At 51.4% G+C, this 26,679-nt stretch overlaps 10 protein-coding genes across 10 annotated transcripts; 5 read left to right on the forward strand and 5 right to left on the reverse strand.

The window, feature by feature from the left end:
- The first annotated feature begins 1,156 nt into the window (after window positions 1-1,156).
- On the forward strand, window positions 1,157-3,208 carry aclA (putative ATP citrate lyase subunit (Acl)). Its single transcript, XM_025575710.1, has 3 exons — window positions 1,157-1,349; window positions 1,447-1,922; window positions 1,978-3,208. The coding sequence occupies exons 2-3, from the start codon at window positions 1,482-1,484 to the stop codon at window positions 2,989-2,991; spliced, it is 1,455 nt and encodes a 484-aa protein (XP_025428283.1). The 5' UTR covers window positions 1,157-1,349; window positions 1,447-1,481; the 3' UTR covers window positions 2,992-3,208.
- A 2,522-nt stretch (window positions 3,209-5,730) lies between these two features.
- On the reverse strand, window positions 5,731-8,321 carry fip1 (cleavage polyadenylation factor subunit FIP1). Its single transcript, XM_025573678.1, has 7 exons — window positions 7,922-8,321; window positions 7,811-7,863; window positions 6,989-7,759; window positions 6,884-6,914; window positions 6,038-6,262; window positions 5,896-5,954; window positions 5,731-5,835 (listed from the first exon to the last, which is right to left on the reverse strand). Exons 1-7 carry the CDS (start codon window positions 8,063-8,065, stop codon window positions 5,811-5,813), a joined length of 1,308 nt encoding a protein of 435 aa, XP_025428284.1. The 5' UTR covers window positions 8,066-8,321; the 3' UTR covers window positions 5,731-5,810.
- Window positions 8,322-8,455: 134 nt separating this feature from the next.
- On the forward strand, window positions 8,456-9,810 carry BP01DRAFT_359565 (FAM50/XAP5 family protein). The gene is made up of 3 exons (XM_025575711.1): window positions 8,456-8,721; window positions 8,781-9,348; window positions 9,402-9,810. Exons 1-3 carry the CDS (start codon window positions 8,480-8,482, stop codon window positions 9,714-9,716), a joined length of 1,125 nt encoding a protein of 374 aa, XP_025428285.1. The 5' UTR covers window positions 8,456-8,479; the 3' UTR covers window positions 9,717-9,810.
- Window positions 9,811-9,935: 125 nt separating this feature from the next.
- BP01DRAFT_405292 (uncharacterized protein) lies at window positions 9,936-11,150 on the forward strand (the record flags this gene model as incomplete). Its single annotated transcript, XM_025578738.1, has 5 exons — window positions 9,936-10,012; window positions 10,081-10,317; window positions 10,386-10,507; window positions 10,603-10,797; window positions 10,879-11,150. The coding sequence occupies 5 exons, from the start codon at window positions 9,936-9,938 to the stop codon at window positions 11,148-11,150; spliced, it is 903 nt and encodes a 300-aa protein (XP_025428286.1).
- A 1,296-nt stretch (window positions 11,151-12,446) lies between these two features.
- Window positions 12,447-14,000, reverse strand: BP01DRAFT_136511 (uncharacterized protein). Its single transcript, XM_025570526.1, has one exon. It carries the CDS (start codon window positions 13,898-13,900, stop codon window positions 12,560-12,562), a length of 1,341 nt encoding a protein of 446 aa, XP_025428287.1. The 5' UTR covers window positions 13,901-14,000; the 3' UTR covers window positions 12,447-12,559.
- Window positions 14,001-15,161, reverse strand: BP01DRAFT_136510 (uncharacterized protein). Its single transcript, XM_025570525.1, has one exon. The coding sequence runs from the start codon at window positions 15,067-15,069 to the stop codon at window positions 14,101-14,103; it is 969 nt and encodes a 322-aa protein (XP_025428288.1). The 5' UTR covers window positions 15,070-15,161; the 3' UTR covers window positions 14,001-14,100.
- A 133-nt stretch (window positions 15,162-15,294) lies between these two features.
- On the reverse strand, window positions 15,295-16,647 carry BP01DRAFT_376369 (TauD/TfdA dioxygenase family protein; the record flags this gene model as incomplete). The annotated part of the gene is made up of 4 exons (XM_025576949.1): window positions 15,295-15,474; window positions 15,529-15,969; window positions 16,022-16,141; window positions 16,198-16,647. 4 exons carry the CDS (start codon window positions 16,645-16,647, stop codon window positions 15,295-15,297), a joined length of 1,191 nt encoding a protein of 396 aa, XP_025428289.1.
- A 1,370-nt stretch (window positions 16,648-18,017) lies between these two features.
- BP01DRAFT_425697 (nucleoporin FG repeat-containing protein) lies at window positions 18,018-20,021 on the reverse strand. Its single transcript, XM_025579760.1, has 3 exons — window positions 19,841-20,021; window positions 19,202-19,717; window positions 18,018-19,145 (listed from the first exon to the last, which is right to left on the reverse strand). Exons 1-3 carry the CDS (start codon window positions 19,906-19,908, stop codon window positions 18,221-18,223), a joined length of 1,509 nt encoding a protein of 502 aa, XP_025428290.1. The 5' UTR covers window positions 19,909-20,021; the 3' UTR covers window positions 18,018-18,220.
- A 532-nt stretch (window positions 20,022-20,553) lies between these two features.
- BP01DRAFT_418095 (uncharacterized protein) lies at window positions 20,554-22,360 on the forward strand (the record flags this gene model as incomplete). The annotated part of the gene is made up of 4 exons (XM_025579299.1): window positions 20,554-20,741; window positions 20,811-20,873; window positions 20,933-21,801; window positions 21,861-22,360. 4 exons carry the CDS (start codon window positions 20,554-20,556, stop codon window positions 22,034-22,036), a joined length of 1,296 nt encoding a protein of 431 aa, XP_025428291.1. The 3' UTR covers window positions 22,037-22,360.
- Window positions 22,361-23,054: 694 nt separating this feature from the next.
- Window positions 23,055-26,122, forward strand: BP01DRAFT_405305 (uncharacterized protein; the record flags this gene model as incomplete). The annotated part of the gene is made up of 5 exons (XM_025578739.1): window positions 23,055-23,100; window positions 23,166-23,961; window positions 24,028-24,451; window positions 24,491-24,640; window positions 24,698-26,122. The coding sequence occupies 5 exons, from the start codon at window positions 23,055-23,057 to the stop codon at window positions 26,120-26,122; spliced, it is 2,841 nt and encodes a 946-aa protein (XP_025428292.1).
- Window positions 26,123-26,679: the final 557 nt, after the last annotated feature.

Raw genomic sequence — 26,679 nt, forward strand, 5'->3', positions numbered from 1 at the left:
CATCAACTGATGAATCCTTCTACTTCCGCAGGAATCTCATCAGCAACCATGCGACAAAGGAACGGAGGTGTCCGGCCAGTATCTGAAGTACTCGTGAATCTTCTATCCCGCGGGTTGGAAGCGAAATTCGCCCAGATCAGGAATGATTTGAGAACACCACCCCATACCGTATTCCGAAACTCCCTTGGTTCACAATGAGCACTGAGCATTGAGCTGGTTGGGGTTAGAGCGGAGTGGAGCCCGGATCCGCACTGGCTGGCGGCCAGGGACGAGATGGATGATAGACTCACATCTACCGAGTACTTCTGCTCACGTCTGCACAGTGCATGGCCAGGCTGCCAGGATGATTGCTCCCTCACCGAAAGATGAACCCGCGGTATGAAGGGGAATTGAAGGAGTGATTCATCATTCTGGCTGGATCTGATCGCAAGAGGGAGCTGTCCACTTGATGATTCCAATGCCCCTCATTTTCATCTCTTTTCCTTATCTTATCAGAATCAGTGGCAGCCTCAGGTACCAAAATTGAAGAGACTGGGGAGAGACTGGATTACATCATCGTACAGCATAAGTAAACTCAACAGTAGTTGTAGCTTCTTGAGTATATAGTAAATAGCTATAGTGTACTCCGTAGTAGTGATTCTCAGCATGGAGCATCACCAATATGCTAATCTAAGACTATCTTCCGATTTCGTCTCGGCCCATGCCAACAAATTGACCACGTACCCAACAAATTCCTGGCTGCAACGCATGGCAGAAGTGGTATTGAGGCTACAGCGTAGGGCAGATACTGCGGCACTATCCCCAACGCCCGCCAATCCAGGATGACAGGCTGGGTCTTCGCCCGCCCCGCTTTTTGTTACGGAGGCTCCACTACATCTCCAGTTCTCAACAACTTCTTTACTGGAAACTCTCTGGAAACTCTGGAAACTCTGGAAACTCCCCTGGTAATGCCTGGTATCGTCATTGTTTTGCCTCTGGTGGCTCCCAATTCACTCTTGTTTGAGACGATCATACGGAATATTCAGAAAAATTTCCCTCTCCACCACCACCACCACCACCTGCTCCTTTCATCGGATGCTGCATAGTGTCAGTATTTGGTTCTTTTTTCTCTCATTTCTCCCCCTGCCGACTTCTTTTTACTCGTCTTCTTTTGCCCACTTCATCCACCCCCCCCTCCTCCTCTTACCTACTCCTCCCCTCAACCCACCCCTCTCTCCGATCTATTTCCAGTGACATCTCCCATCTGGTAATAATTCCTACCAACCTACCCAAAAAAAATTATCCCGTCCTCTCTCTCCCTTTCTCTCTCTCCAGCTTGACTCTTCCTCCTACTTCTCTCAAATTATCAGGTATATTCTTAATCCGGGGTTTGCTTCCCATATACAAACAAACCCTCCCCATCTCTCCATTGTTGTTGTTGTCTTCCGCCTCTTACATCTTCTTCAGTTTAATTCTATCCTACCTCTCCTCTTACGATCATCATGTCCGCCAAGTCGATTCTCGAGGCTGATGGCAAGGCCATCCTCAACTACCACCTCACTCGTGCCCCCGTTATCAAGCCAACTCCTCTTCCTCCTTCCTCCACGCACAACCCTCCTCCCAAGCTCGCCTCCCTCTACTTCCCCGAAGATGCCTCCGTCAAGGATGTTCTCGACCAGGCCGAGGTCCTCTACCCTTGGTTGTTGACTCCCGGATCCAAGTTCGTGGCTAAGCCCGATCAATTGATCAAGAGACGTGGAAAGAGCGGCCTGTTGGCCCTGAACAAGACCTGGGCTGAGGCTCGGGAGTGGATTGAGGCTCGTGCTGGCAAGGAGATCCAGGTTGAGACCGTGACCGGCTTCCTCCGTCAGTTCCTGGTTGAGCCCTTTGTGCCTCACCCCCAGGAGACTGAGTACTACATCAACATCCACTCCGTGCGTGAGGTAAGGAACATCGCAGATTCCTCTCACAGTTAAACTGAATGCTAATCCGTAACAGGGTGACTGGATCCTCTTCACCCACGAGGGTGGTGTCGATGTTGGTGATGTCGATGCTAAGGCCGAGAAGCTCCTCATTCCCGTCAACCTCAAGAACTACCCCTCCAACGAGGAGATCGCTGCTACTCTCTTGAGCAAGGTCCCCAAGGGTGTCCACAATGTCCTCGTTGACTTCATCTCCCGCCTCTACGCCGTCTACGTGGACTGCCAGTTCACCTACCTTGAGATCAACCCCCTGGTTGTTATTCCCAACGCCGATGCCACCTCCGCTGAGGTTCACTTCCTCGATCTGGCTGCCAAGCTCGACCAGACCGCTGAGTTCGAGTGCGGTACCAAGTGGGCCATTGCCCGCAGCCCCGCCAACCTGGGCATGCCCGTTATCAAGAGCGAGAAGGTCAACGTCGATGCTGGCCCCCCCATGGAGTTCCCCGCTCCTTTCGGCCGTGAGCTGAGCAAGGAGGAGAAGTTCATCTCCGAGATGGACGCCAAGACCGGTGCTTCCCTCAAGCTGACCGTCCTCAACGCCAACGGCCGTGTCTGGACCCTGGTCGCTGGTGGTGGTGCCTCCGTCGTCTACGCCGATGCCATTGCCTCTGCTGGCTTCGTCAGCGAGCTCGCCAACTACGGTGAGTACTCGGGTGCTCCCACCGAGACTCAGACCTTCAACTACGCCCGCACCATCCTCGACCTGATGCTGCGTGCCCCCACCCACCCCGAGGGCAAGGTCCTCTTCATCGGCGGTGGTATTGCCAACTTCACCAACGTTGCCTCCACCTTCAAGGGTGTCATCCGCGCTCTCCGCGAGGTCGCCCCCGTCCTCAACGAGCACAAGGTCCAGATCTGGGTTCGTCGTGCCGGTCCCAACTATCAGGAGGGTCTTAAGAACATCAAGGCGGTCGGTGAGGAGCTTGGCCTCAACATGCACGTGTACGGCCCCGAGATGCACGTCAGTGGTATCGTTCCCCTTGCCCTGCTCGGCAAGCAGACCGACATCAAGGAGTTTGGTTCCGCGTAAAGGAAAAGGAGAGTCTTTTCTGCTGATTCCCCTTTTTTTATTTTTTAATTTAATCTTTCCCATGAGATTTTATTTTCTGAATGCATGGCATGATACGGTTGTTTACGTCATTCTGTTATTTTACTCATTTTTTTATTTGGTGACACATGGATTCCCCGGCTTTGCTTTGATTTCAAGTGCAAGGAAAAGACGGGAACTGTCCGTTCTGGAGTTGAACACTGCTTAGACTTGATAGTCGTTAATACAACGATATGAATGTTGCCGAGGTACTCAGCTTAGATGCATCTTTTCTACTACGTACCTAGAAATGAGAAGTTCTCTTTCCACCGCGATCTACCCGTCGCCCTTACAGCATAGACGTGGATGGCACACTTAGTACAGACTACTCCGTGCTTTGACACAAAGTTCCGAGGAAAAGCGGAAAATAACTACTGCATCATACCAATGCATGCAGGGATGACTTGTCTATCAGACACCCCCCCCTTCTTGCTCCCTCTTCCCCACCATTCCACTGCAAATATGCGTTGTCCGTTGTCCATCTTGGAAGTGCCTTGATAGTGCCTTGATAATGTGATACAAGCAAAAGCGGTGTGCACAAATCCCCTCTCCCCCGCGCCTCCCCCATTGACACATTAGACACATTAGACACATGTTGGACACACGTGCAGCGCCAGCTTGTGCACGAGCAGCGCAGTATACATGTACGCAAGTATGTGCTGTGCTGTATGTCCAGCCCGACAAACACACACGCACCCCTCACTGCCCCCCAAGTACTACCTACGGTACCTACCACCCAACCTTCCTATCTAAGATATCTACCTATTCACCTTACGGCACCTTTACGAAATCCAGTTAAGCCATGTTAAATTAACCTTTGTACCTGTAAGTCGGGCACATCCATCCACTAGAAGTGTATGAGTGTCCGATACTACGGTATGTGTATGGTAATAAATACAACCATCGTATGTAACGCCCCAAACAGAGGTCAAAATTAACTACTCGACAATCGACACCAAGGGCGAACCCTCCCGTTGAGATAAGATCAGATCAACATCAGATCAGATCCACATGGCTGGGCTGCACGAGGCAGGACGAGAGATTAAGATCAAGATAAGTTACTAGTTAAGGGACCGGGTTGCTGGTGCGAGGGGAGAGACGGGGGGAAGGGATTTGCGGGCGAAGTTCCGTACGTCCGAGGCGGGATGGCGGATGGATGGAAGAAGACGGTAGGTACGGGTACGGCGTACGAAGGGTGGATGGTGGATGGTGGATGGGGGTTGATCAGGTTTGGTTGGTTTGCATGCTTGGGTGAGGGGAGTATGGAGTATATGAAGATCATGTCACTGTTGTTGCGCATAAGGTGAATATTAGTTCAGGAGAATGATTGATGGGTTTTTGTTTGTTTGAACCGTGGATATTGGTAGAGTTTAGGTCTGGGCTGTTTGTGGTGAAATCATACTCGGTAACTCCAGAAATAACTTGTCTCTACGCTGCGGTCGTGCGCTTCATCTGAGATGTAGGAGTAGGAATTAAAGATGCAGCGATTTTCTTGTATCTCAATCTTGCTATTGAGTATGATATCTGGAAGACTTGTGGATCTTGTTCAGAGTCCCATTTCCCGTGTCAATCGCTCCACGCTCGTTCTATGCGATCAATTCTGCCGTGGCCCGGCATCAATTTATACATATATATCTCGCTCCCCCCAGGCATGCGCAACCACCATCTCTGCTCCTGTGACTGTAGGGCCTAATCATAAACCTAGAATCGATTGACAAGACTGTAATGGTTATGAAACTTGATTAATTCACATCGATACCAAGATAGCATCTCCCGAAGTAATACACCACCAACCCAGCTATCTAGCTTCCTGCAAACATCAACCGCCGAGTATTAGTATCAGCAACAATATGATCTATTCCAGCAGATAGTCCAATTATCACATCATCCAACAGCATAATCCCTGAAGATTTACTCCGCCTGTTTCAAGCAGCCATGCTAGTGATGCTACTAGTAGGCTGGATGGTTCGCTCGGACGTATACCTATGCGTGAGTTCTTTTGAGGCGAGCTTGATCCTGGCGCCAGACCATACGCTACCGGGTGATGTGCGGTCTACTCTGCTTTGTACTCCGTACAGACCTAGAATACTCAAAGCTCTATAGGAGATGTTCTTTTCGTTCAGAACATGACGCATGGCTGATCGTGCTTACTCCTGGAACCGAGTGGCTTGCCATCCCCTTTGTGGTTCGGGAAAGGAGAAACACTGCCATTCGCAAATAACTGTATCCAGAGTTCGGTTTCCGTGGTCAGCCGCGGGAGGCACGGCGCGACAGTCCGCGAAGAGTAACGTGATATGTGCTTCGGAGGCTACTTGTCACCACCGCCTGGACTAAGAACTTCATACCTGAGCTAAGACACCTGAAGGAAAGTACGAAATGAACGAACCGACACTAGAGAGAGGAGATTATCATATCATATTACATACTGTCATCGAGCCAGATACCCAAAACACGATGGCGAGTGAAGTAGTGACAACAGGAAAGTACATCATGTGGTATGCAAACAGTCATTTATGCTTTCAGCAACAATGCACAGCAGAACATTTCGGGGGAAACCACCGCTAAGACTAGGAGAAGGGGCCAGCGCCCTCACGCTCTCCATAGCTCACGGGGGGTGGAGCTTTTTAAGGTGAGAGATTTGTTTGTGCAAGAGAGCTGAATAGCTGAAGCTCATGATTTTGCGGAAGAAAAAGGTATAATACACGTTATAGGCGGCTTAAACAACAGGCAACAAGCGTTGAACATCATTTTGCTAGTCCAATTTACTCGTTGATCTTGGCGAGGATCCTGGTGGAGTGTTAGCTGTCATTGACGTGAAGTCCGGAAAGGATGGAAGAGAAGGCGTACTCAGAGTCACGGTAGAGGGTGTACTCCTCCTCACCGACCTTGATGGGGCTACCACCGAACTATACCAGATGGCCGCGTTAGCCATGCCCAGACCGAATCTATTCAGATTGGTACTGCGTCTAACACCAAGGCAATCACGTACCTGGGGGATGAGGACACGGTCACCGACAGCAACGCCCATGGGGATGCGCTGACCGTTACGGTCGACGGCACCGGGGCCGACGGCGAGGACCTTGGCCTCGTTCTGCTCCTTGACGCTGCTCTCGGGGAGGAAGATACCGGAGGCGGTCTTAGCCTCGGGCTTGACACGCTGGACCAGGACGCGGTCCAGGAGGGGGGCAAGGTTCTTGACGTTGCGGAGGAAAGACTGTGGACAGGAATAGACGGTTAGTAACTGACCCAGGTATCAAGGGGTGGATGTTGGGGATGATCAAAGCGATTGACCATTCAATGGAAGAAGGCGGAAAAGTCCAATTGGAGCTCTAAGCACCGGAAAAGGAGAAGAAAACATACCATTGTGAAGGTGATGTGACTGGAGGTGCTAAGCACGAGAGGCAGCGAGGAAGTGCAGAGGGGTGATAAAAGAAGAGAGTGAGTCAAGGCGTGAAGAGCAAAAGAAGAAGAAGAGGAAGCGGCCGGGGAAACGAAGATCTGATCTGGAGTCGCGAGAAATTTCCAGAATGCCAAGACCAACAAGCTTCCAATTGCTCTCTCTCTCTCTTTGTGCCGAGGGATTAACTCACCACCACTACTGACTACTAGTATTCTTACTTCCCAGTCATTTGAATATTTTAATTAAGCATTGAGATACAAAGCATACTGTGTCGTGTCAACTTTGCCGGTGTATACACTGTACACCTGCAATTACCCCAGCATCCCCAGACTGGCACATCACCCGCTCGTTCGCTCCCTTCCTTTCCCGAGCCGGCCAGACCGACGCCGACCTGTCAAACCTTCTGCTTACCATTTCATGGATGCATGCCTTGACTATTTTCTGAACTCCAAATCCCAACCCATTGCTACACCCCCAAACCATGATCGTAATAAGGTGATCAATACGGAGTACTAGAAAAGACCCATAATCAGTTCTAACTACCATCGTCTTCCTCGTCCACGCCCCCCTCCGCCAAATCCTCCTCCGTAACCCATCTGGGGTTGACCACCACCCTGACCACCAAATCCAGGTTGACCCTGCTGTCCGCCGCCTGCGCCGGGTTGTCCGCCCATGAGTGCCTGGGCATGTTGCATGAAGGTCATAGGGTCCATCGATGCAGGGTCCAAGCCCTGCGACATCATGCTCGTGAGGATTCCCTGCATCATCTCCGGCGACATGTCCGGCATACCGGGCATACCGGGCATGGGAGGCGCTGCGGTGCTGGGAGGAACACCCGGACCGGGTGGTCCACCGGCCATCGGGGGCATTCCCATGCCTAGGAAAGCTTGCATATCATCCAATTGTCTCTTCTGGTCCCCAATCTCCTTGCGCAACTCCTGTTGTTTCAATACGTAACTGGCCCATGTGAACTCGTCGAACCCGTAGTTGAAGTAGTCTGTGATGTCGGATCCCGGCCGGCGCCATGGCTTGTCGTCTTCCGGAAAGTCCGCATCCATGTCAGTCAGCAATATCGGCTTGCCTGTCGTCGGGTGGACCGGGTTGGCGTGGACATCGATTGTGGATGCATGGACCGGAGGATATGCGGAGCCCGGCTTCTGGGGGGCGGGAGGTCTTGCGCTGAGAGGCACGGGAGTGGCGGATTCTACTTTGGGAGTGAGAGAGGGAGTGGCGGGTTTCGGGGCAGGAGGAGACTCTGCGGACGAGGGTCGTTGCGACTCCGCGCGCAGATTGGCATGGCGAGGATGTGGGCTGTTCAACGGTTAGGCAAGCTGGCGGAGAGGATGCAGAGCTCGAACTCACGCTTCTGGGGCTGGTGCATCGGCAGGTGCTTCGGTAATAATGTTGAAGTCATCCTGCATATCGCGTTAGACGTCGAGACAATAGTTCATCTGGTGCTGCGACTATACATACATCATCTTCGTCCACTTCTATCTCTTCTTCCTCATAATCCTCTTGCATGTTACCCGCGGGGGCATTCTGAGCACCATTCTGATGGTGAGAGACAGGCACCGTATCGGCGGGATCGTAGAAATCATCGTCCGAGTCGTCCATCATCTTGAAAGCTGTAGGAGGTATGGAGTGAGCGAGAATAAAGAGGCGTAGCGGAAATGCGATCCTGTTTACGGCGATCCTGCGGAGATCGCAGCGGGCGGCGGGTTTGGCCTGTTTGCTCCTGCTTTGTCTGCTCGCAGTCGAATCGGAATCGCCAAATCTCGATTTCAAAGAAATGGTTCCTAGTAGTCAAGTGCTTTGAGAATCAAAGAGATCAGCTGCAGAGTGATTGCGTCTACTTGGTCAACATCGCGTCGAGTCCATTGGCATTGTTGGCTTGCAATTATCCCACTGTCCCAATTCGGAAGCTCTGCGGAATCACGTGCCAGTACGTCAGTTGCTTGCATGTGAGGAAGAACAACCATCCACTACGGAGTACACTCGATCCTCCATCCGACTTCATATCCGCCGGCAAAAATGTCGAATTCCGAACAACCCAGTCATAGCTCGACTCCGAGATCCTTCACGAGCCAAACAGTCTCTGCGGAAGACTTGCTCAAGTCGCAGACGGTTGGTCTCGTCCATCTTTCCGATTTTCGCAAGCGCCGCGCGGAAGTCCTCGAGCAGAAGGAGCGAGAAGCGCATGACAAGTCGCTAGGAAGAAGCTCATCTGGTATTTCTCGAAGTGCCACTCCTTCTGCGGGCGATGTAACTGACGGGTAAGTCAAGGCGCAGCAAATCTACAAAGATGACCGACAAGCTGATCGCAACGCACTAGTACCTCGACTCCACGAAGCGACGGCCCTCCGAAAAAGAAGAAGAAGAAGAAGCCCTTCGTGAAGAGCAAGCTCTCATTTCACAATGATGAGGAGGAAGAGGAGGAGATTGACAGCGGTGCCGGTACTCCACGCGACTCCAGTGTCCCACGGTCCGTCTCACAGACTCCGGTTGACGATGGCTCCGCGCCGCCATCACGGCGCATCACGCCCAACCCGAATGCACCCCCTCCACCGAAAGCAATGACAAAGGCGGCGCTGAAGGCCGAGGCGGAGGCGCGGGATGCTCTCCGCCGGGAGTTCCTGGCAATGCAGGAAGCTGTGAAGAACACCGAGATATTGATCCCATTTATCTTCTACGACGGGACGAACATCCCGGCCGGGACCGTCAGAGTCAAGAAGGGAGACCCTGTCTGGCTCTTTCTCGACAGATGCCGAAAAGTTGGGGCCGAGCTTGGTGTCGGTGGCAATAGCGGGGCGTCGAAAGCGCGCAAGGACAGCCGCCGTGAGTGGGCTAGAATTAGTGTCGATGACTTGATGCTGGTGAAGGGCGAAGTCATTGTACCACATGTGAGTGCTGTCATTTGTCAGGGCAAAGGTAGAGCATTGGCTGACTGATGCAGCACTATGAGCTTTATTACTTCATCGCCAACAGTGTGCCCAGCTTTTCAAGTGCCGGTGGTCTGTTGTTCGACTATTCTAACAAGCCACCGGCGGCTTCTCAATCCGACGACCCTCTCTCGAGGCCAAATAGCAATCAGCTAGAAGGAGCCGACAAAGACCCATCTTTGACCAAAGTGGTCGATAGACGCTGGTACGAGCGCAACAAGCATATCTTTCCCGCGAGCCTGTGGCGGGAATATGAGCCTGGACCGGAGTTCGAGCAGAAAATGCTGACGACCAGGCGCGATGCGTCCGGAAACACGTTCTTTTTTTGATCAGGTGCACCGAGGCTTGTTGGAGAATGAGAAACTTTATGTATGCTAAGATACCCGTATAAACCCATTTTGAGAGTATATAGATCAAGTTGAGATACTGGACACTGTTCCCTCCGCGTACTTCCCTGATCTAGACTGGCGTAGCATCATCCATCCTACAAGTGAAACTCCCTCATCTTTCTCACCTGCTGCCCCAGAGAGACTCGAGCGCTGTTTATAATGGATTTCTACCTTCGATGCAATTCTCTCAAGTGTCGAGCCCAGTTGAAAGAGAGAGCAGTAGTCACGACCTGCTCGTGAGTCCATCCCCGCCCTACCCAGCATCTTCTTCATTGCGTGCAACTAACCACCGCCTCTTACTTAGACACATCTTCTGTCTCCAATGCGCGAGCGATCTCGGTCTTTCGCATCCTACCTCAGCCGAACGCCGGTGCCCCGCGTGCCAAACAATCCTGGTCAACCCCGACGACGCCGTCGCCACCATCCTCAATCCATCGGAAGACTACAAGACGAGCGTGCTCAGCGGGCTGGATCCGAACACGATCATGGAATGCGCCGGACGCGCTCTCCTGTTCTGGACCTACCAGACGACCCAGGAGATGTACAGTATCCCAAGCCCAGACAGACCACCACCTCCAAACACTACTAACGATCCACCCCGGGGACCAGCTTCTACCAGGAATTCCTCGGCAAGACCCTGACAGAGAAGTACGCCAACCTCAACACGCAGATGGACAAAGTGATCCACAATGCCAACTCAGAGATCTCAGCCCTCCAAGCCCGGCTCTCAGGTTCGTACCCCTTCTGCCTCGTATCAAACCAGCTTCCCCCTTCCCTGTCCCAGACTAACCCCACGCGACATCACCCAATCAAAAACATACAACAGACATGCAAACCACGCAAGACCAACTCCGCAAGAAGAACCAAGACCTCGTCGACATGTACCGCGAGAAATGCAACCGCTTCACGCAGATCACCAACCTTTACAACCTCCTGAAATCCCGCGCTATGAAGTCGCAGATGCAGACCGCCGCGTCGGATTCGGTGCATCGCACGCTGAGCTCGCTTGTGCCGCCCGCGCGTCAGGGCGAGTCACCATTACCACCGGGGCTGGCACCAGGGACGGCAGTACCGCAACCGTTTGCGACAACCTCGACGACAGCGAGGACGACGGCTACCCCTGCGCACGCGGCACCATCGGGACACTCGATGTTCCCGCAGACGCCAATACATCGCTACCCGGTTGACCATGCAGGCGTGGAGCAGCTGCACCGACACCAGCGGAGCGGGACGGGGAGTTCCTCGAGGGGTGGGGCGAGAGCCAAACGGAAGGCGGCGGAGGAGGATGCAGCGACTATGCCCCCGCCGGCGGCGTTGAGGAGGGGGACACTCGGTGATCGGGATAGGCATCGTGCGTGCTTTCTTTACCCTTAACCTGAACCCTCCAGAAACATCAACACGGTGGGGGTGGCATTCTGACCGTTACAGCTGACCGTGACCTCTCTATACCAGCACCAACGACCACCACGCAGCATCGAACCAGACTAGTAGGTGGTGATGGCATCAGCGGTGGTGGAGGGACGTGTACAAGACCTACGACAGGAGCCTCGCAGCTTCCGCATGATAGTGTTCTGCTTGCTCGCTTCGGTGCTGCGGGAGGAGCGAATGATCCCTTCTCGCTTGGAGCGAGAAACTCAATGTCTAGGGGAGACGGAGGAGGTGGAGGGGGCCATCTGCGGACGCATCATGTGGGTCATGGTACGCCATGTCTTGGGCAAACGCCGGGGGTGAGGTCTTATTTTGATAACGCGGGGTCGTAGCCGCCCCAGAACATCAACGCATGATGACTATAGATAGATCCCATGAGAGCGATGATCGAGGTGGCCAGAGGAGCGGACGTTGAATTGAGGTTGGTGCTCTTGCCTGTGTGTGACGGGTTTGTCGTGAGTGTTGAGGATGTGGCTTCGTTTCAGTGTCACACGCACTTCGTAGTTTAGATCTTTGCCAGATGAGAGCAGGGAACGGGGAGAAGGGTATGAAGCTTCTTGCTTCAAATATATACATAGTACGGGGAAAAGGGGAAGAGTAGCAGTAGTTCACCAACCGGTAGTAAGTAGTTATAAACTGATTTTGAAAGATCGCAAACAGTTATAAACTGTTGTATAGGTTTGAACCAGTTCTTAGCTAGTGGAAAAACCCAATCCAGAATTCTTGATAAGTTTGACAACTATCGGCCACTGTTGACAACTGTTGACAACTATAGTAACCATTACTAACTGTACACCAACAGTTGTAATAGTCTTATTACGCAGCACGTACTGTTGCTACAGGAATGCTTTTCCCACACTGTACAGTACATAGTATGCTAGCTATGCTGAACGGTGTGGCTTACCGGATGAAGAGGGTTTGTTGCAGATGCTGTGTAGGTGTGAAATTAGTTGATTGTTGTAGCGTGTGGTTTTGCTGTGTTGTGGTTCAGAGGGTGGGATACATGCCTTTAATGATAGAGCCATATCTAGCTCATCAGCACACAGCATCAGGTTTGGTATATGGCCAAGCTAGATTGGACCTTTTGAGTCACTCCTGGCATCAGCTCTTACGAAGGAAATTTGATCTATCAATCATACCCCATGACTTGAAAGCTCCTACCAAGCGACTAGGATCTCAGCTACTGCCTGTCTGCGGGTTAGGGTATCTCAAGATCTGCGTCTATACCGCAGGGTGAAAAAATATTTTTCCTCAGCCCCCAAATCTTATTCCTATAACGCTAGTGCTAATACAGCAATCATATAAAGACAAGACACTTCGAATAGATACCACAAAGCTCTTACATATACCGCGAATCAAATCTGACATTGGCCAGCAATAGCACAAATCCACCCAGCAACAGTACCCGCGACCGAAGGAATCGACAAGCAGTGAACACTAGCAAAGTCCGCAAGGGAGTCACAGAAAGCAGTGAAGGAGTTCAGAGAGGTCAGTAAGTTCTTGTGCACAGTTATACTCCCTGGAGCGGACTGGGATGAGGAGCCACTGCTGTGGCATATAAGGACATATACGATGCTGTATTGCCTCGCAAGGAGGAAGACCCTTTCGCGAAGGGGGGAGTTGACGTTGGGGTTACCGTCTGGGATATTTGATTTATGTCCGGGTAAGAATAGCTGAGTAGTGGCTTGGAGGTTTGTTAATATCAGAACGGTTGTGCAACCTAGGACTATGTCTGCGTCTGTGGAAGAGGCGCTAGTGCTCCAAGCCTTGGCTGTTTGGTCGTACTGATGGTCGAAATATTCTATTGACACGAGTGGTCTTCTTTGTTCGAGAAGACGCACGAGGTCTGGATGCGTCTTGAGGAGTCTTGTAGACAACTCCAATTTTAGGCCGCGTGTGAGGCTTTGTGGCGCAGCAGGAATCTGCTGAGGTAGCTCTATCGAAACGGAAGTTTCTGGTAGAGTGAGCGAATGATATGCATCATCTTCTGAAACTTTCGTGTCGATGGAAGGAGAACTGAAATAGGGACTTTGTGTAACAGTCGTCTTGGGCTTCCTTCCTCTGACCTGCATGAATGACGCCAAGGAGCCTAGGCTCGACGGGGTGTGTAAAGGCAGACTCTCACGTCTCTTAGTGGCTGAAGGCAGCCTGCATGATTTTATGGAAGAGTATCTGCCTGTCGAGTCATTCCAGCTATCGCTGGATGGGCGCTTTCGTTGTAGACACGAATCCTTGCTGAGCAGATCATTGGCGAATGAGGCTTGAGCTTCGTCAACAGTCATGCAGTCACTCCGTATCCTAGACTTTCTGACTGGTTCTTCTTCTGCTGTTATGAGAGTGTTCCCCACATGGTCACTCCCAAGACAAACGTCATCGCTGTTTTTCGGGATGACCGGTTGAGGATCGTTCGTCGGCAAATCGAGACGTTCCTTGGCGGACATCACATATGATTTCTCGCTCACAGAACCTAGCATCAATGGGCTCGACTGCCCTTGTCGCATATGTGCAAGGTCTGTTTGCGTCTTTGGCAGTTGACCTTTGGGCTCCTCAAGAACCACGTCACTTGGGGGAGGCGTGTTAGTGGCATAGGCATCTTCATCGTAGGGCATACAATCAGAAGTTGCAATGTTATCAGTGATCTCAGTGTACGTCACTCGCGAAAGGCTGTGGCTGGATTTTGTCTCATTCACTGACATCTGACTGGCAGAGGGTATTGAAGAGCCATGTTGTGCGGGATGAGTAGAGATCTCGCACGGTTCCTCCAGCACTTGAGATCGAGGTAGTGTTGCACTGTCGAGTTGCTCAAACTCATTGCCATTCAACTGCGAGTTGTGTATCTCTGAAGAACCCGATCTAATAGACTCTTTGCATGAGATAGCATCCAGCCGATCAGATATCAGATCACAAGCGATCTTCTCCGCCACAAAACATGGATCTCCCAAAAGCCCGTCACCATGTTCTGCAGGTATGCTAGAGTCAAGCTGCACCTCGTCCAGCACCGGGGACGGGCACTCGTCATCACTGAAAGCCTCATCATCTGCAGGACGAAGACAAGGAGAATCCGGCCGCGAAACTGGTACCTATCAAAGTCAACGCACGACCACAAAGAACAGGAGAGCCTGACCTCCTTTAAGCCCAGTTCAGCATGCAGCAAGCCCTCGAGAACTTCAAGGTGACTACCACCACCAAGTTTTCTGGACTCTTGTATCAATAGCAACGCCTCCTTTGTACAATCCAACCTCTCGTCTCGGATGCTCTCGTCGCATATCTCAATGCCATTAATCAAGCCCCTCGCTAGAACCACGTCGCGCTCGCTTATGTTGTCCTCCAATGGACTTAAATGACACTCATCGTGAGTGTAACAAGCAGAATCGGCTGAAGGGGGGAGCTCTTTCTCCTGCTCGTGGGTAAATATTGGCGGCTCCACCTTGAACTTGTCGAAACGATCCCATGACGGCAGGATACCCTCCCAGTGGGCTTCAATGTCGGCCGGTTCGAGTTTGCGAAGAGCGGAGGCGAGGAGAATTGCACTTTCTTTCTTGAGATTAAGCTTCTCGTGGAGAAGCTCCTGTTCGAGGGATGCCTTGACTTGGTCAATCCGGTCGCGGGTGTAAGTTAAATGGTTTAACGGGGCATCGGGGACTGCCACGCAGCTTTCCTGCACAAGCTGGAGAAGATCAACATCTGCATAACTGGTTGCTATGCCGTGATAGCGGGCGTATGCTAATAATGAGGGGCCAGTGGGATGGGCCATGAAGAAGAGAGAACATTGGAATACAGATGGTAATGATTGGATTAGTTGGTGTATAGAAGGACGGTGGAGGAGGAGGAAGGTGGTTCTAGCCACGTGCCCCGCAACGCCCATGGTAAATAACAAGACAGAAAGCCCATGTAACGCTCTGGCTTCAACCGAAAATAAAACACGCTGAATCTGATGTTAGATATGCAAACATCGCAAATGCTCTAGTCTTCGCCGGTCTGCATCAAGAGCCAGCTCTTGCAGATTCTATTCGACAGTTGGGATAGTCCCAGACGCAACGTCAAAACTCCTCAGTATTATCCCTAAAAATTTTTCACCCCATGATCCCGCTCAGTCGTTATAGTTAGACTGACGAGAGCCATCCTTGTTCACAGGAGGCAGGTTGTAGCGAGCAATGTATTCTTCCTCCTGCGACTTTCCTGCTGAGTCCAAGACCGGGCGCTCAGCATGGGAAGCGACTCGAACAGCATGACGTCGGTGAGGTGCGAACCCGTAAGAAGCCGAATGATTCTGCGTGTTGTATTAATATTTTGTTTCAGTTGCCAGGCTAATGAAGATGCTTACCGTTGTTCGGTTGTCCCAAATGGCCACATCATTTTTGTTCCACTGGAAGCGAGCGTGCATCTCCTGCGTTGTTGCAATGATTTCCGTGAGATAGCGGATGATAGCATCACTCTCAGTCTTGGGAATGCCGACAATCTTGGTGACAAAACCAGGATTGAAGAAGAGACTATTCCAGCCAGTGACTGGGTTGGTTCTGATCAACGGGTGCTCCGTGGTGACAGGCTCCCGTCGAACAGTTCGTCCAAGAGCTCTGGAGTCAGATGCTTGCATTTCAGCGGAGTGCAACGCTGTCAAGCCCTTGAGATACGTTTGCATGTGAGGAGAAAGTGCATCGTATGCTGCATACTGAGAGGTCCAGAGAGTATCGCCACCGCCTCCCCGAGGGGGACCGGTCAGAACCTTGAGGGATGTGTAAGATGGAGGTTGAACTTCGTAGGTTACCTGCTACTTGTTAAAGGCTGCCAGGAATATGTAGGGAGGTTGTGTCACATACATCAGAGTGCCACAGGAAGCTGGGGGTAAACATCGCGCGCTGGTCGGTAGCATTGTCGCCGGCATAGACCACGTGGATATCCTCCAACCCTTCCTTTCGAGGAACAGCAGTGGTGGCATGCTAGTGATGGGTTAAAACACTAGACAAGCAATAAATCTATGGCGGCTTCATCGTACCTTGTGCAACTTTCCGAAATGTCTGCCTAGGTCCCGCTGAGCGTCAATGTCCAAATCGTCCTGACCACGGAAGAAGACCACGCCACGAACAGCGACCAAGCGAGCAAGGTCATCCTTCTGCGCGTCCGTCAACTTGGCGAGGTTGACTCCATGAACTTCTGTGCCGATCTTTGGGGTGTAGTCGAATACATCTGTCGCATCTTGGAGAAGACGCCGGAAATTGGGGTCTCCATGGATACCCCTATCTTCGTGGGGGATCTCTTCCAGGGGCTCCCAATGAATGTCTGGGAACGACGGCAGCAAGTCCTTGTATGCGTAGTTATCGTGATTTTCCACAGTCGTCCTTCCGGGTTGATAACCAAACTTGTTGCCAGCAACGGTCTGTTTCTTGGTGAGGGAGATAGATGCCAGATCCTGGGCGAGGACAGGATCCGCCAACGAGGGAGCCATCTTGATTGTAGAGCTGGCAGACGGTGATGGAGATGTAGAACAGATAGCGAGGAGTATAAGATTAAAAGATTATGTGCTGGATTGCTGTTGATGTTGTTGAATCTAGCTCATTCTGGGGTACAATTCGAGTGTGGGACTCATTCTTCTTTATAGACATGGAGTGGAATAGACCCGTGGCCAGGAATGTCAGCAGGCACGCTCAGTACAGTAAGACTCATCTCGAAACCGGAGGATTTTGGCAATCAATTGCACCATCGATGAGCAAAATCACCCAAGAGACCGGTCACAATAAGATAGAGCCCCATGGAGCGACTACTATCGAACAATGGGGTCCAGAAAAGGTCCCGAGACTCCCGGGCGCCACAGATTCGGCATTGATCGCGTCATTGCAACGAAAATTTGTGGGGAAGGATAACTGAGTAAACACTTGCGCTGCCTCGTCAAGTGGCAGCGTCACACCGACATTCTACGGCGTGGACCTGGTTTCAAGTTGCACTGGAGAAGTTCAGGAGCTGTTCTAGATTCAGGGGCGGTTCCGCCTTGTCGATCACGTTCGCTATAGATCGGGATCCCAGAGCGGCGACGAGTCAGAAGAGGATCTTCTGGATGGGGTTCTTGGGGTACGTAGGACAAAGCAGCTAACTACCAAGGCCCATAGATTGGTCTCACAGGCTAACAGCCTACTACAGAAGATGCGATCATTGCAGCATATGTCATGGTGATTGATAGATAAGACTGGGGAAGGAGGATCTTGATGAGGCTAAGAGGGTGGATCCGGGGATGAGGTGCGATCACGCCAGTTTGCCGCCCTCTTGCGTTTGTGCCCCCACCGCCCGCCCTTTAACTCGACCTCCGTCGGACCTCCATCTACTTGTAGTTATCAGTATTTTCTTATTTTCTAATCTGAGTGATTCCATGAAAGCTTTAATAGTTACATATTACCAAAATACGTAAACCCGGGCTATGTTCTTGACATGCCGAGAACACAATATAAAGAAAAGAAAATATCTACTCAGGATGATTACTAGTACTGTGGCTGATTCCGGGGGATTTGTTAGTTAAAGTAGTACTGCAGTAGAGGCGTTGAATGCGACTTAAGGCGGTGAGATATCTCATTCATGATTGGCTGTAGTCACATAGCTAGATCCACTCAAGTACCTCAGGCTCTTCATCTTGAGAGAACGAAAACTTATGAGGTATTCATTTCAAAATATACGACAATAAAAAAAGTCTCGGAAATTACAGATCATGACCAGTACCTCCATTTGGCTTATCAACTGTAGGACACGTACGGAGTAAATACTCCATAGTAGTTGACCTAACAATCATCTCTTTCTTATCCTACCTTCTCTGTAAATCATCCTTTTTAGCCAGAATATATCTCTGAATATATTAATGATATGCCTGAATTGCATCACAGAAAGAACTCCTCATAAGAACCATGCTAACACAATCAAACAATTATGCCATCCTCCCTTGCTTTTCACCGTCGCCAAGAACATTATACTGTACAATGAAAAGAGCAAAGATTCAAACGCCGACGGGCAAAGTATGCAGCAAGCGAACCCGTTCTTCACAGGTTGAGCCGGCCATCAGCGTGCGAAGGAGGACCAAGGACAACTTCCTGCACCTGCTCCGTCACCCCACCGAGGCGTCCAGCGACGCCCAGGATACCAGCCTCCACATCGCCGAGCACAGTTGCGAGATCGTTGACTATAGACTTCGGGGTTCCGGATGACGCACCATCGCGGCTGCGCGACGCCACAAAGTCATGAATCTGCCGTTCCAAGGTAGCCTCAACCCCGTGGAGATGGTCCTCAATCTCTTTCAAACTCCGAGTGTAGCGCTCAAGAACAGTCCCCATCTCATCTGAACGCTGGGAGAAGTAGTCCACCAGGTTGACAGGTACTCCATTCACGCTTGTAGCAGTGGCAGGATCACTCTCGACATCATCCGGAAGGGCCAAAGTGTTTTTGCGCGTTGAGCGAAGAGTCTGACTATCAGTCTTGTGGCTCTGAGTCCACCATCCAGCACCGCCGGTAGACTGATATTGTAGGGGCAGCTTCAGAGTGTCAATGGCGCGGAATGCAACTTGAGCCTCCGCCGCGTCGCGCGATACGAGACTGCGCAGCTGATCGATCTCGCTGGCATCGTTCTCCAGGGCATGCTGGATGGTCTCAAGCTTGCCTTGAACAAAATCCACATCGTGTGGGATGGTCTGTCCCTGTGTCTCGATTGTGGGGATCATGTTGGCAACTTCGTTGCACAATTTGATTTGAGTGAGCACGTAATTATCAAACTTCTCGAGCTCCGACTTGATCTCATCCGCACAACTCTCATATTTGGTCGTAGGAAGGATGTTGCTGACGTCAATCTTGACTCCGGGAATCACGGTAGTGCCACCGAGTTGGGCTGGTTGTTGTGTAGTGCTGCCCAAGCCGCCGAAGAGACCAAGCGTGGGCTTCTGAGCCTGGGTTTGCTGTGCATTGTTTCCGCCGCTACAACCGGCTTTCATTAGTACACTCCTGTCAAACTGACGCAGATGAGCACTCACAATAGGCCTCCGCCAGTCGTAGTAGAGTTAGTAGTGGTAGCCCCGAAAAGCGGCTTGGATTGAGCCTGGGTGGTCGAGGCACCGCCTAGATTGCCAAACAACCCGCCGCCAGTCGTCCCGCTTTGTGTGGGGTTGGTATTAGCCGTGGCACCTCCAAATAGCCCTCCAGTTTGAGGCTGAGATGTAGTCGCCGGGGTGCTGCCAAACAGCCCTCCAGTTTGAGGTTGTGATGTGGTCGCCGGGGTGCTGCCAAACAGCCCTCCAGTTTGAGGTTGTGTTGCGGTCGCCGAGGTGTTGCCGAACAGCCCTCCAGTTTGAGGTTGTGATGTGGTCGCCGGGGTGTTGCCGAACAAGCCGCCGCCGGTGTTAGCAGACGTCGTCTGCTGCTGGCCGAAAAGTCCTCCAGCTGGTGTCGCTTGCGCTGAATTGTTTCCGAGGTTGCCAAAGAGCCCTCCAGAAGTGCCCGTCGCTCCCGGTGTGGTCGCAGAGCTGGTTTGTGCGTTGGCGGCGCCGCCACTAGTTGAAGCATCGCCATTAGCCATGTTAGCTTGAATTCAAGTACGGCGATCGCGATGAGTGTGCATTCGAGTCGCACATGTACTGGCGAGATCAACGCGCAAATGAATGAAGGGCTCTTACAAAAGATTGGATGAACCGGTATTGAGAGAAAGGCCGGTGCCAGTGCCAGCAGGCTTTGCGGAAAACATTGCGCACTAATAAGAGGGGCAGCAATGCTAGCTGAAGAAAAGATAAAACACGAAGCTATCGAGGAACAAAGAAAAGGCGCTTTGTACCTGCCAATCTGCGCCGCAATGGAGAGTGATGGGTTGGTGACCGGGAAAACAATCAAGTCAGCTCTGGTTGCTCGGCCGCTAACCTCACTTCCGGCAAGTTTCGCCGTGGTCGATCCCGTGACCCTGACATGCCCCAGCTACAACCCACCTTATCCTTAACTATCGGATTCTGATAACCACATCACATCTGTTCACAGCTTCAAATTCTTGTGTACTTCTCAGTAGACTGATCTATAACTTAAAACCATAAAGCGTCTCTGCTTGGTCTTCTTGTCTTGCATTTGAGTCAATTGCTTGCCAGACTCGTCATCCTGGCTGTAACCAGAGAACCTGTATCCTCCCCGTGGTTTTCATCGGTCTGTCATACCTTGCTGACGACGAGTATGCTCCCGACCAACTTCTGCGATTTCTCATTAATCTCACACGATTACAGTCAGTGAGATCTGGAGCACTAAGTCAGAGTCATTGGCTGGCCTCACAGCATGCGTCACGTTGATCATCTGGATGAGAAACCTCCTCGTTTGATCTTAAACAGCTTCGGAGCTTCTCATCAACAAGATGGTTGAATATACGGCCAATGCCTTACAGCCAGTCTGTGTGGCTGCTACACACGAGGCTGGGATTGAGGATCAGAGTTCTCAGATGAACATGCGGTCCACTAGCCAGGAGCAAGATGTCAGCACGGAGAGGACGCCGCGAGCCGCCTCAGGCATATTTGACTCCAACATCATCAAAAGTGCCGAGTGGTATGCTCTAACCACTTCCCCACTGGCCTTCTCTACTGAGACTAATAGCTAATGAACATCACATAACAGGTCGGCTGATGGAACCACGCTTTTGACAGACTCGGCAGACCATCACATTAGGAGCTATATCTTGTCAGTATCGCCCTTTCCAAGAGTCTCAATTGCCGTAATAACTGTGACCTCATCTGTAGACCACCAGACCTCCTTGAAGAGAGATCATCGCCTCTTCATTTATCGCCATATTCGACGTTGGCCTCAGCGGAGCCGACATATTCTATGGCCATGTACCCCTTCTTCTCTCTCCAGGACCCTTCTACCACTTTGTTTCTCTCTTCTGTTCGAGATCATCCGATCAGACTAGCATCTGCTCTGGCGCCTATGCAAGTGGCCTCTTATTCATTGGTCAATCCCATGACCGAGGCGTTCATCACTCCTCACTCGATGCTATACCCCCCAAGTCTCGGAGGCACGCAGTTTCTCACCGGATCTGACAGCCTCATCTGCCTATTTGATGTCTCTCGACCAGGGAACGACGGACCTGTCACGTCAATGCCTACTATTCCGAGTAAGCGCAGGCAGGTCGTGGGGGGTGGGGTGGGCATGAAGGGGATCGTTTCTGCGATGGCCGTGGATCCCAGCGCGCAAGGTATACTGGCTGCAGGGACCTTCACCCGTCACGTCGGGCTCTATGACTCGCACGGGAGCGGACAATCTCTGGGAACATTCAGCATCGCAAAGACAGAAGCAGATTCCCATATCGGAGGGCGCGGGATCACGCAGCTGCTCTGGAGTCCCTGTGGTAGGTATCTTTATATCGCAGAGCGCAAAAGTGATGGAGTCTTGGTATATGATATTCGAGTGACCGGTCAACTGCTCGGATGGCTGCAAGGGCGCAAGGCTCTCACAAATCAGCGCATGAAGATCGATGTGGTGGCCACTGATCAAGGAGGCTCGCATGAGATCTGGGCGGGAGGAACCGATGGATGCATGCGAGTGTGGCAGAATCCTACCCATACTGTTGGGGGACAGGAGCCGAAGTGGGAGTGGAAGGTTCACGACGGTGAGTTCTCGATGCTATGTGACACCGTTCGTTGCGTGTCCTATGCTAACAATGTCCAGAGTCAGTAAGCAGTACTGTGCTGCATCCTTTGGGTAGCGTGGCCGCTACAACTTCAGGGCAAAGGTATTTTGCAGACGAACCTGACGGTAGCACTGCACCCCGTGACTCGCATAGCGACAGAAGCCTAAAAGTCTGGTACATGCCATTTCTGAATAGTACCGGCAACGTCGATTGAACTAACAGGAGGGTGTTACAAAAATAATGGTTGTGTGAAGTGCAGACCAGAATTCTAGAGACCTCATTCAGGGACGACGTCATGATATGCGAACTGATGGGGTCTTTGAAACAACAGCGAATAGGTTATCATCGCGTCTTATTGCCTGATGATGACACCGGTCTTCAAGCTACAGTTGCCTGGCTTGTATCGAAGCCTGCATATGCACACTTCGGTGACACAAAACATTGTCCTGAAGCCACAATTCGTCCATCAGACTCGACACACAAGGTAATATCATACTGAACCAAGGGAATACCGGTTTGGGAGCGATGCAGATCATCGTATGGCTATACTTGGAACAATTGAAAGAAAAATGATGGAATATTTCATCTCAAACAGGAATTGTTCAAGTTGATTGGTGGTGGCGTCCTTCCTATTATCTTCCTCGGTGCATTACACGCGGGTTTGGTTAAATGGGACTTGAAATCGGCCCTGCGTCTGGAACACCGCGACGGCTCTGTCGAGTGAATATTGGGGGTGAATTTCAACAGAAAAGGGCCTTTTTTCTTATTCAACACTCCGCTTTTCTTGTGAATCCCTCACTATATGAATCCCTTTCCCTTTCTGTTTCCTCTCCTCTTCCGTTTCCTCCCTCCTTCACCTCACCCACCTCCATCCCATTTCCTTCACCTCGATCACCCCCAACATCCACAAGCCTATTCTCTATCTTAGTAAATAGTTTATGAGCTCAGATCTTCAAATCCCCTTTCTGATCTTTAAGAACTTCTGCATTCATCATACGAGTGAGCACCTCTGTGTTCGAACATATCTTTCTTCACTATTTAACACTTCTCATCTTCTACTTCATATAACCTTCTCAAACATCCAGGTTCCTTGACAACGCTCAGAGAGAGAACGGTGCAAGAAGCACAAGTTTCTCAAATGGAAGAAATCAAGTCTTTCATGCGCGATCATGCGCGTTTTGGTCGATCCAGAAGGGCACAGGGAGGGTCGAGTCACGACCACCAGACCAACAATGACCAGACCACCACTTCTTCTATCCCTGACTTTTTGCTGCCTCTGTAAGTCCCCGGGAGCCCTCAGAAAGACGTAGCAATACTAACAACACACAGATTCAATGGTCAAGCTGAATTCGACATCGGTTCACTCCTCCGTGGCGACGAGGGAAACTATTCCGGCTACACAAACGATGACCAGCCTATCGAAAGGGCCACGACAGAGCCATTTGAACCGACTGGACTGTATGATGAGACCACAGAAGAGCCATTTGAACCGACTGCACCGGATAATTCCCTAGATGATGCTCCTCCTTCCGAATTTGCCCACTATGCTTCGATTATCGACTTTGGTCAGTCCAGTCCTTCACTTGGCCCCCTTTACAACAGCATTCAGCCGAATTATGTCCAGCAAAACAACAAAGGATCACAGAACAACCATTCGAGCAGCTCTGAGCATAATGGCGCCGAATCTAGCGCGGTTAAAGTGGTATACAACATGGATATTGATGGGATGCCCGAGCCCACCGAGCCCTGCAAGTCCACAAGGCCGATTCCCGTTCAAGGGCCACGCCATGGTTCCATCAACTTGCACACCCCTCCGTCTGCAGCAGCAGAAGTTGCTAAAGGTGTTCACTTTACTTCTCCTAACCCAAACTCTGAGTTGGTAACACAGACAAGACAGAAGCCGTGCAGTGTCATTTCAACTGTCGTTGAAGTGGCGGCTATCGCTCCAGTGCCGGCTCGCTTCCCTCCTAGCACCGCGAACCACCACGAATCTGAGCCAACTTCGCGTGGGCAGCGTAACATCAACACTGATGGTTCGAATTCAACAATTCTGTCAAGTGGCAGCAATGTGCGAAGCACTTCTCCAACACTCAAGGAAAAGACATCGGACCTGAAGACCACCGAAGTCGTGGCAGAAAGGTATATTATCTCTGTCATCGTACGGTCAAACAGAAGGGATATGTCAGCTAACATGCCAATTCCTAGTTCCAGTGCCGCTTCCAGCGTTCAACGCTCCGCCGAATCCGGTAAAAGCACCAACGGTGATCCTCAGCCCACCGGAAGGCCCAAGTCCTTCAAGCCCTCCAAGCCGAAGCCCAAGGGCAAGGGGAAGGGCAAGGGACAGAAGGGCAAGGCTAAGGCCAAAGCCAAGGCTCAGGGCAAAGGCAAGTCACAGGAGCCTGAACTTTGGGACGATGCAGACAGCGACGCAGATTCCACAGAGCCAGAGCTTTCCGATGAGACAGAGCGCATCATGGTCGACGTCTTCTGGGATTCTCTGAACCCTCGCAGTCCTGGTGTTCGCCCGTCGATATTCCCAGATCTTGATGAGCTTTTCAGTCCAACCAGCGAGACTCCGATGGAGACCATCTATCAGTCAGCGGCGGAAGCGGAGGCAGACCAGAAGACTGTGAGTGACATTGTAGAAACAGATCACACGATTCCCCAGACTCAAGAGGTCAAGAAAGCCATCGTTGTAGCAATGACCAACCTTATGATGTCCGTCAAGTTTGCTCAGGACAATAAGTCCCACTTCGAGCAATGGATCAAGGCCGACTGGGAACGACCTCAGATCGAGGCCGTAGCTTGGCGAGTTTTGGTAAGGCTTCCAATAGGTTAAAGATTCTGATGATCTGGCTGACGGATTGACTAATAGGAAGGAATCATCGATCGATGCACCACGGGGCCGGCCCTGCGATATCACGAATATCGGAGGTTTAATCAGGTCCCCAGGTTGATGTCATGCAGGGATAGAATCAGCAAGTTGTTCGAAGGGTTGATGTACCACAAGACGATGGTTAAACATCTCCTTGATCCCAGTTATCTGGATGTGATTATCGAAGACCCTTATGGAGCCGTGAGTCGCATCCGCAACAACAAGAATGTGAACGCAAACAAAAAGGAAAAGCTTGCTGCGTACAACAAAATGAAAGAGGCAGAGGAACGAGCTGCACGGGAAGCGGCTCTCCAAACGGTCTTCGAAGAGAGAGACATTCTCGAGGCTGTACAGAAAGCTCACGCGGCTGATCAGGAATCAGCTGGTGAGGAGATTGGACACGGAAATCATCCCGATGGCTATTACGCAGACGACGAGATGACTGCGGACGAGACTGATGCAGTCGTGGGGGCCACTAATCCTGGCGGCGCTGGTAACTTCCAGCCACCTTTGGAGACTTTTGGCTCAGACATGTTTAATATGCATGCCTCTACCTATGGAGGAATGAATTTTGAAACTGGCGAACCCTTGATTGGTGCTCCCAGTTACGTTGATGGAATCAATGCGAACCCCCTGCCCGCTTCCTCTATGGTAGGAGATTCGAACTCGTCCCACACCCTCGAAAGCCATAGCTTTACGCTGGCAGACTATCCTGCAGATACTGGGGACTTGTTTCAAGTGAAGCCCACACAGTTTCCTGGTGAGACAGGTACAAGCACTGCTATGAGGGCACCGGGCTCTATGACGCAGGACTTTCCGGCACAACAGAATCTGAATCTCTCAGTGCCCATGAGCCCGGCGACCGTAATGTCCCAGCCGTTCACGAACAGATCCTCCGTTAGCCCTCATCAAATTTTCTTGCAGAATGGCGGAGTCTCCTACCAAAATGGAACGATTAATCCTACGCATTTCACGCCGCAAGACAACAGCGGCGATCCTAATGTCAATTGGCTTCCTTCTGACACCTTTGATACCTCGTCGGTGGGTCTCCCTGCATCTATTGAATTGGAGAGTTATGCCTGCCACAAAGCTGGCCTAACGACGAATGCCCCTGCTGACCGGCCTTCGGCGCACCAGCCCAGACGATGGCCCACTGCCACTACAGCCCAGGCAACTCTCCTCAGTCACTCCGCGCCACCGACCAGTGCAGTGGATTATCCATCTCCCTGCAATATTGACCCGACACTTCGCGACCCGCTGAGTTATGCGTTTGTCTCTACTTATGCCCAGTCACTCCCCATGCCAGCGTCCATACTCCCTTCCTCCGCGGGTGTATCTCAAGCTGTGATCAAAAGCCAGAGAAAGCGCAAAGCGACTGATGCGCCTGACGGGGGAAGTTATCACCGCACTAAGCGTCAGCACTGAGTGCCTTCGTGCCTTGTCTGCTTATCCGCTGCACTCTTGGCTGTCCTTTGGGGTCCTAAAGTGTCAAGTCCGGCTGTCATCCTTCTTCTGAGCTTGGTATTCCAGTTTTTGCTTTCGCCGTCTTGCAATCCTTCTGGAGTACTGTTCTGTCCTTTTGCCCTGCGCTCGACTGCTTTGGGATCTAAATTGTCACGTCATTCCTGCTATCACCGTTTGCAAGTCTTCAGGAGTTCAGTTTGGTCCTTTTACACTTGCGTTCTACTGCTTTGGGATCTAAATTGCCCCATATCCCTACTTTGCCGTTCTCCTGAGCTTCATCTTTGAGTTTTGTTCTGCGGGCTATTTTTTGTTCTGCGGTCTATTCTCGAAATTCATTTTGTTCTTTTTGCTTTCGTTTTCTTGAGTTTTGCTTGGATATGCGTCGACATCTCCGTTTTTGCTTGCTCTCCCACGGAACCGTTTGCCATGATGGAGAAGGGGACAGATGAGCCAATGGTCACACTGCCACGCTCACTGTCCTTTTCGCCCGTCGGACACTCGGGATATGGGATCTACGA

The sequence above is a fragment of the Aspergillus saccharolyticus genome (assembly GCF_003184585.1).
Source record: "Aspergillus saccharolyticus JOP 1030-1 unplaced genomic scaffold BP01scaffold_36, whole genome shotgun sequence".
NCBI classification, from domain to species: domain Eukaryota; kingdom Fungi; phylum Ascomycota; class Eurotiomycetes; order Eurotiales; family Aspergillaceae; genus Aspergillus; species Aspergillus saccharolyticus.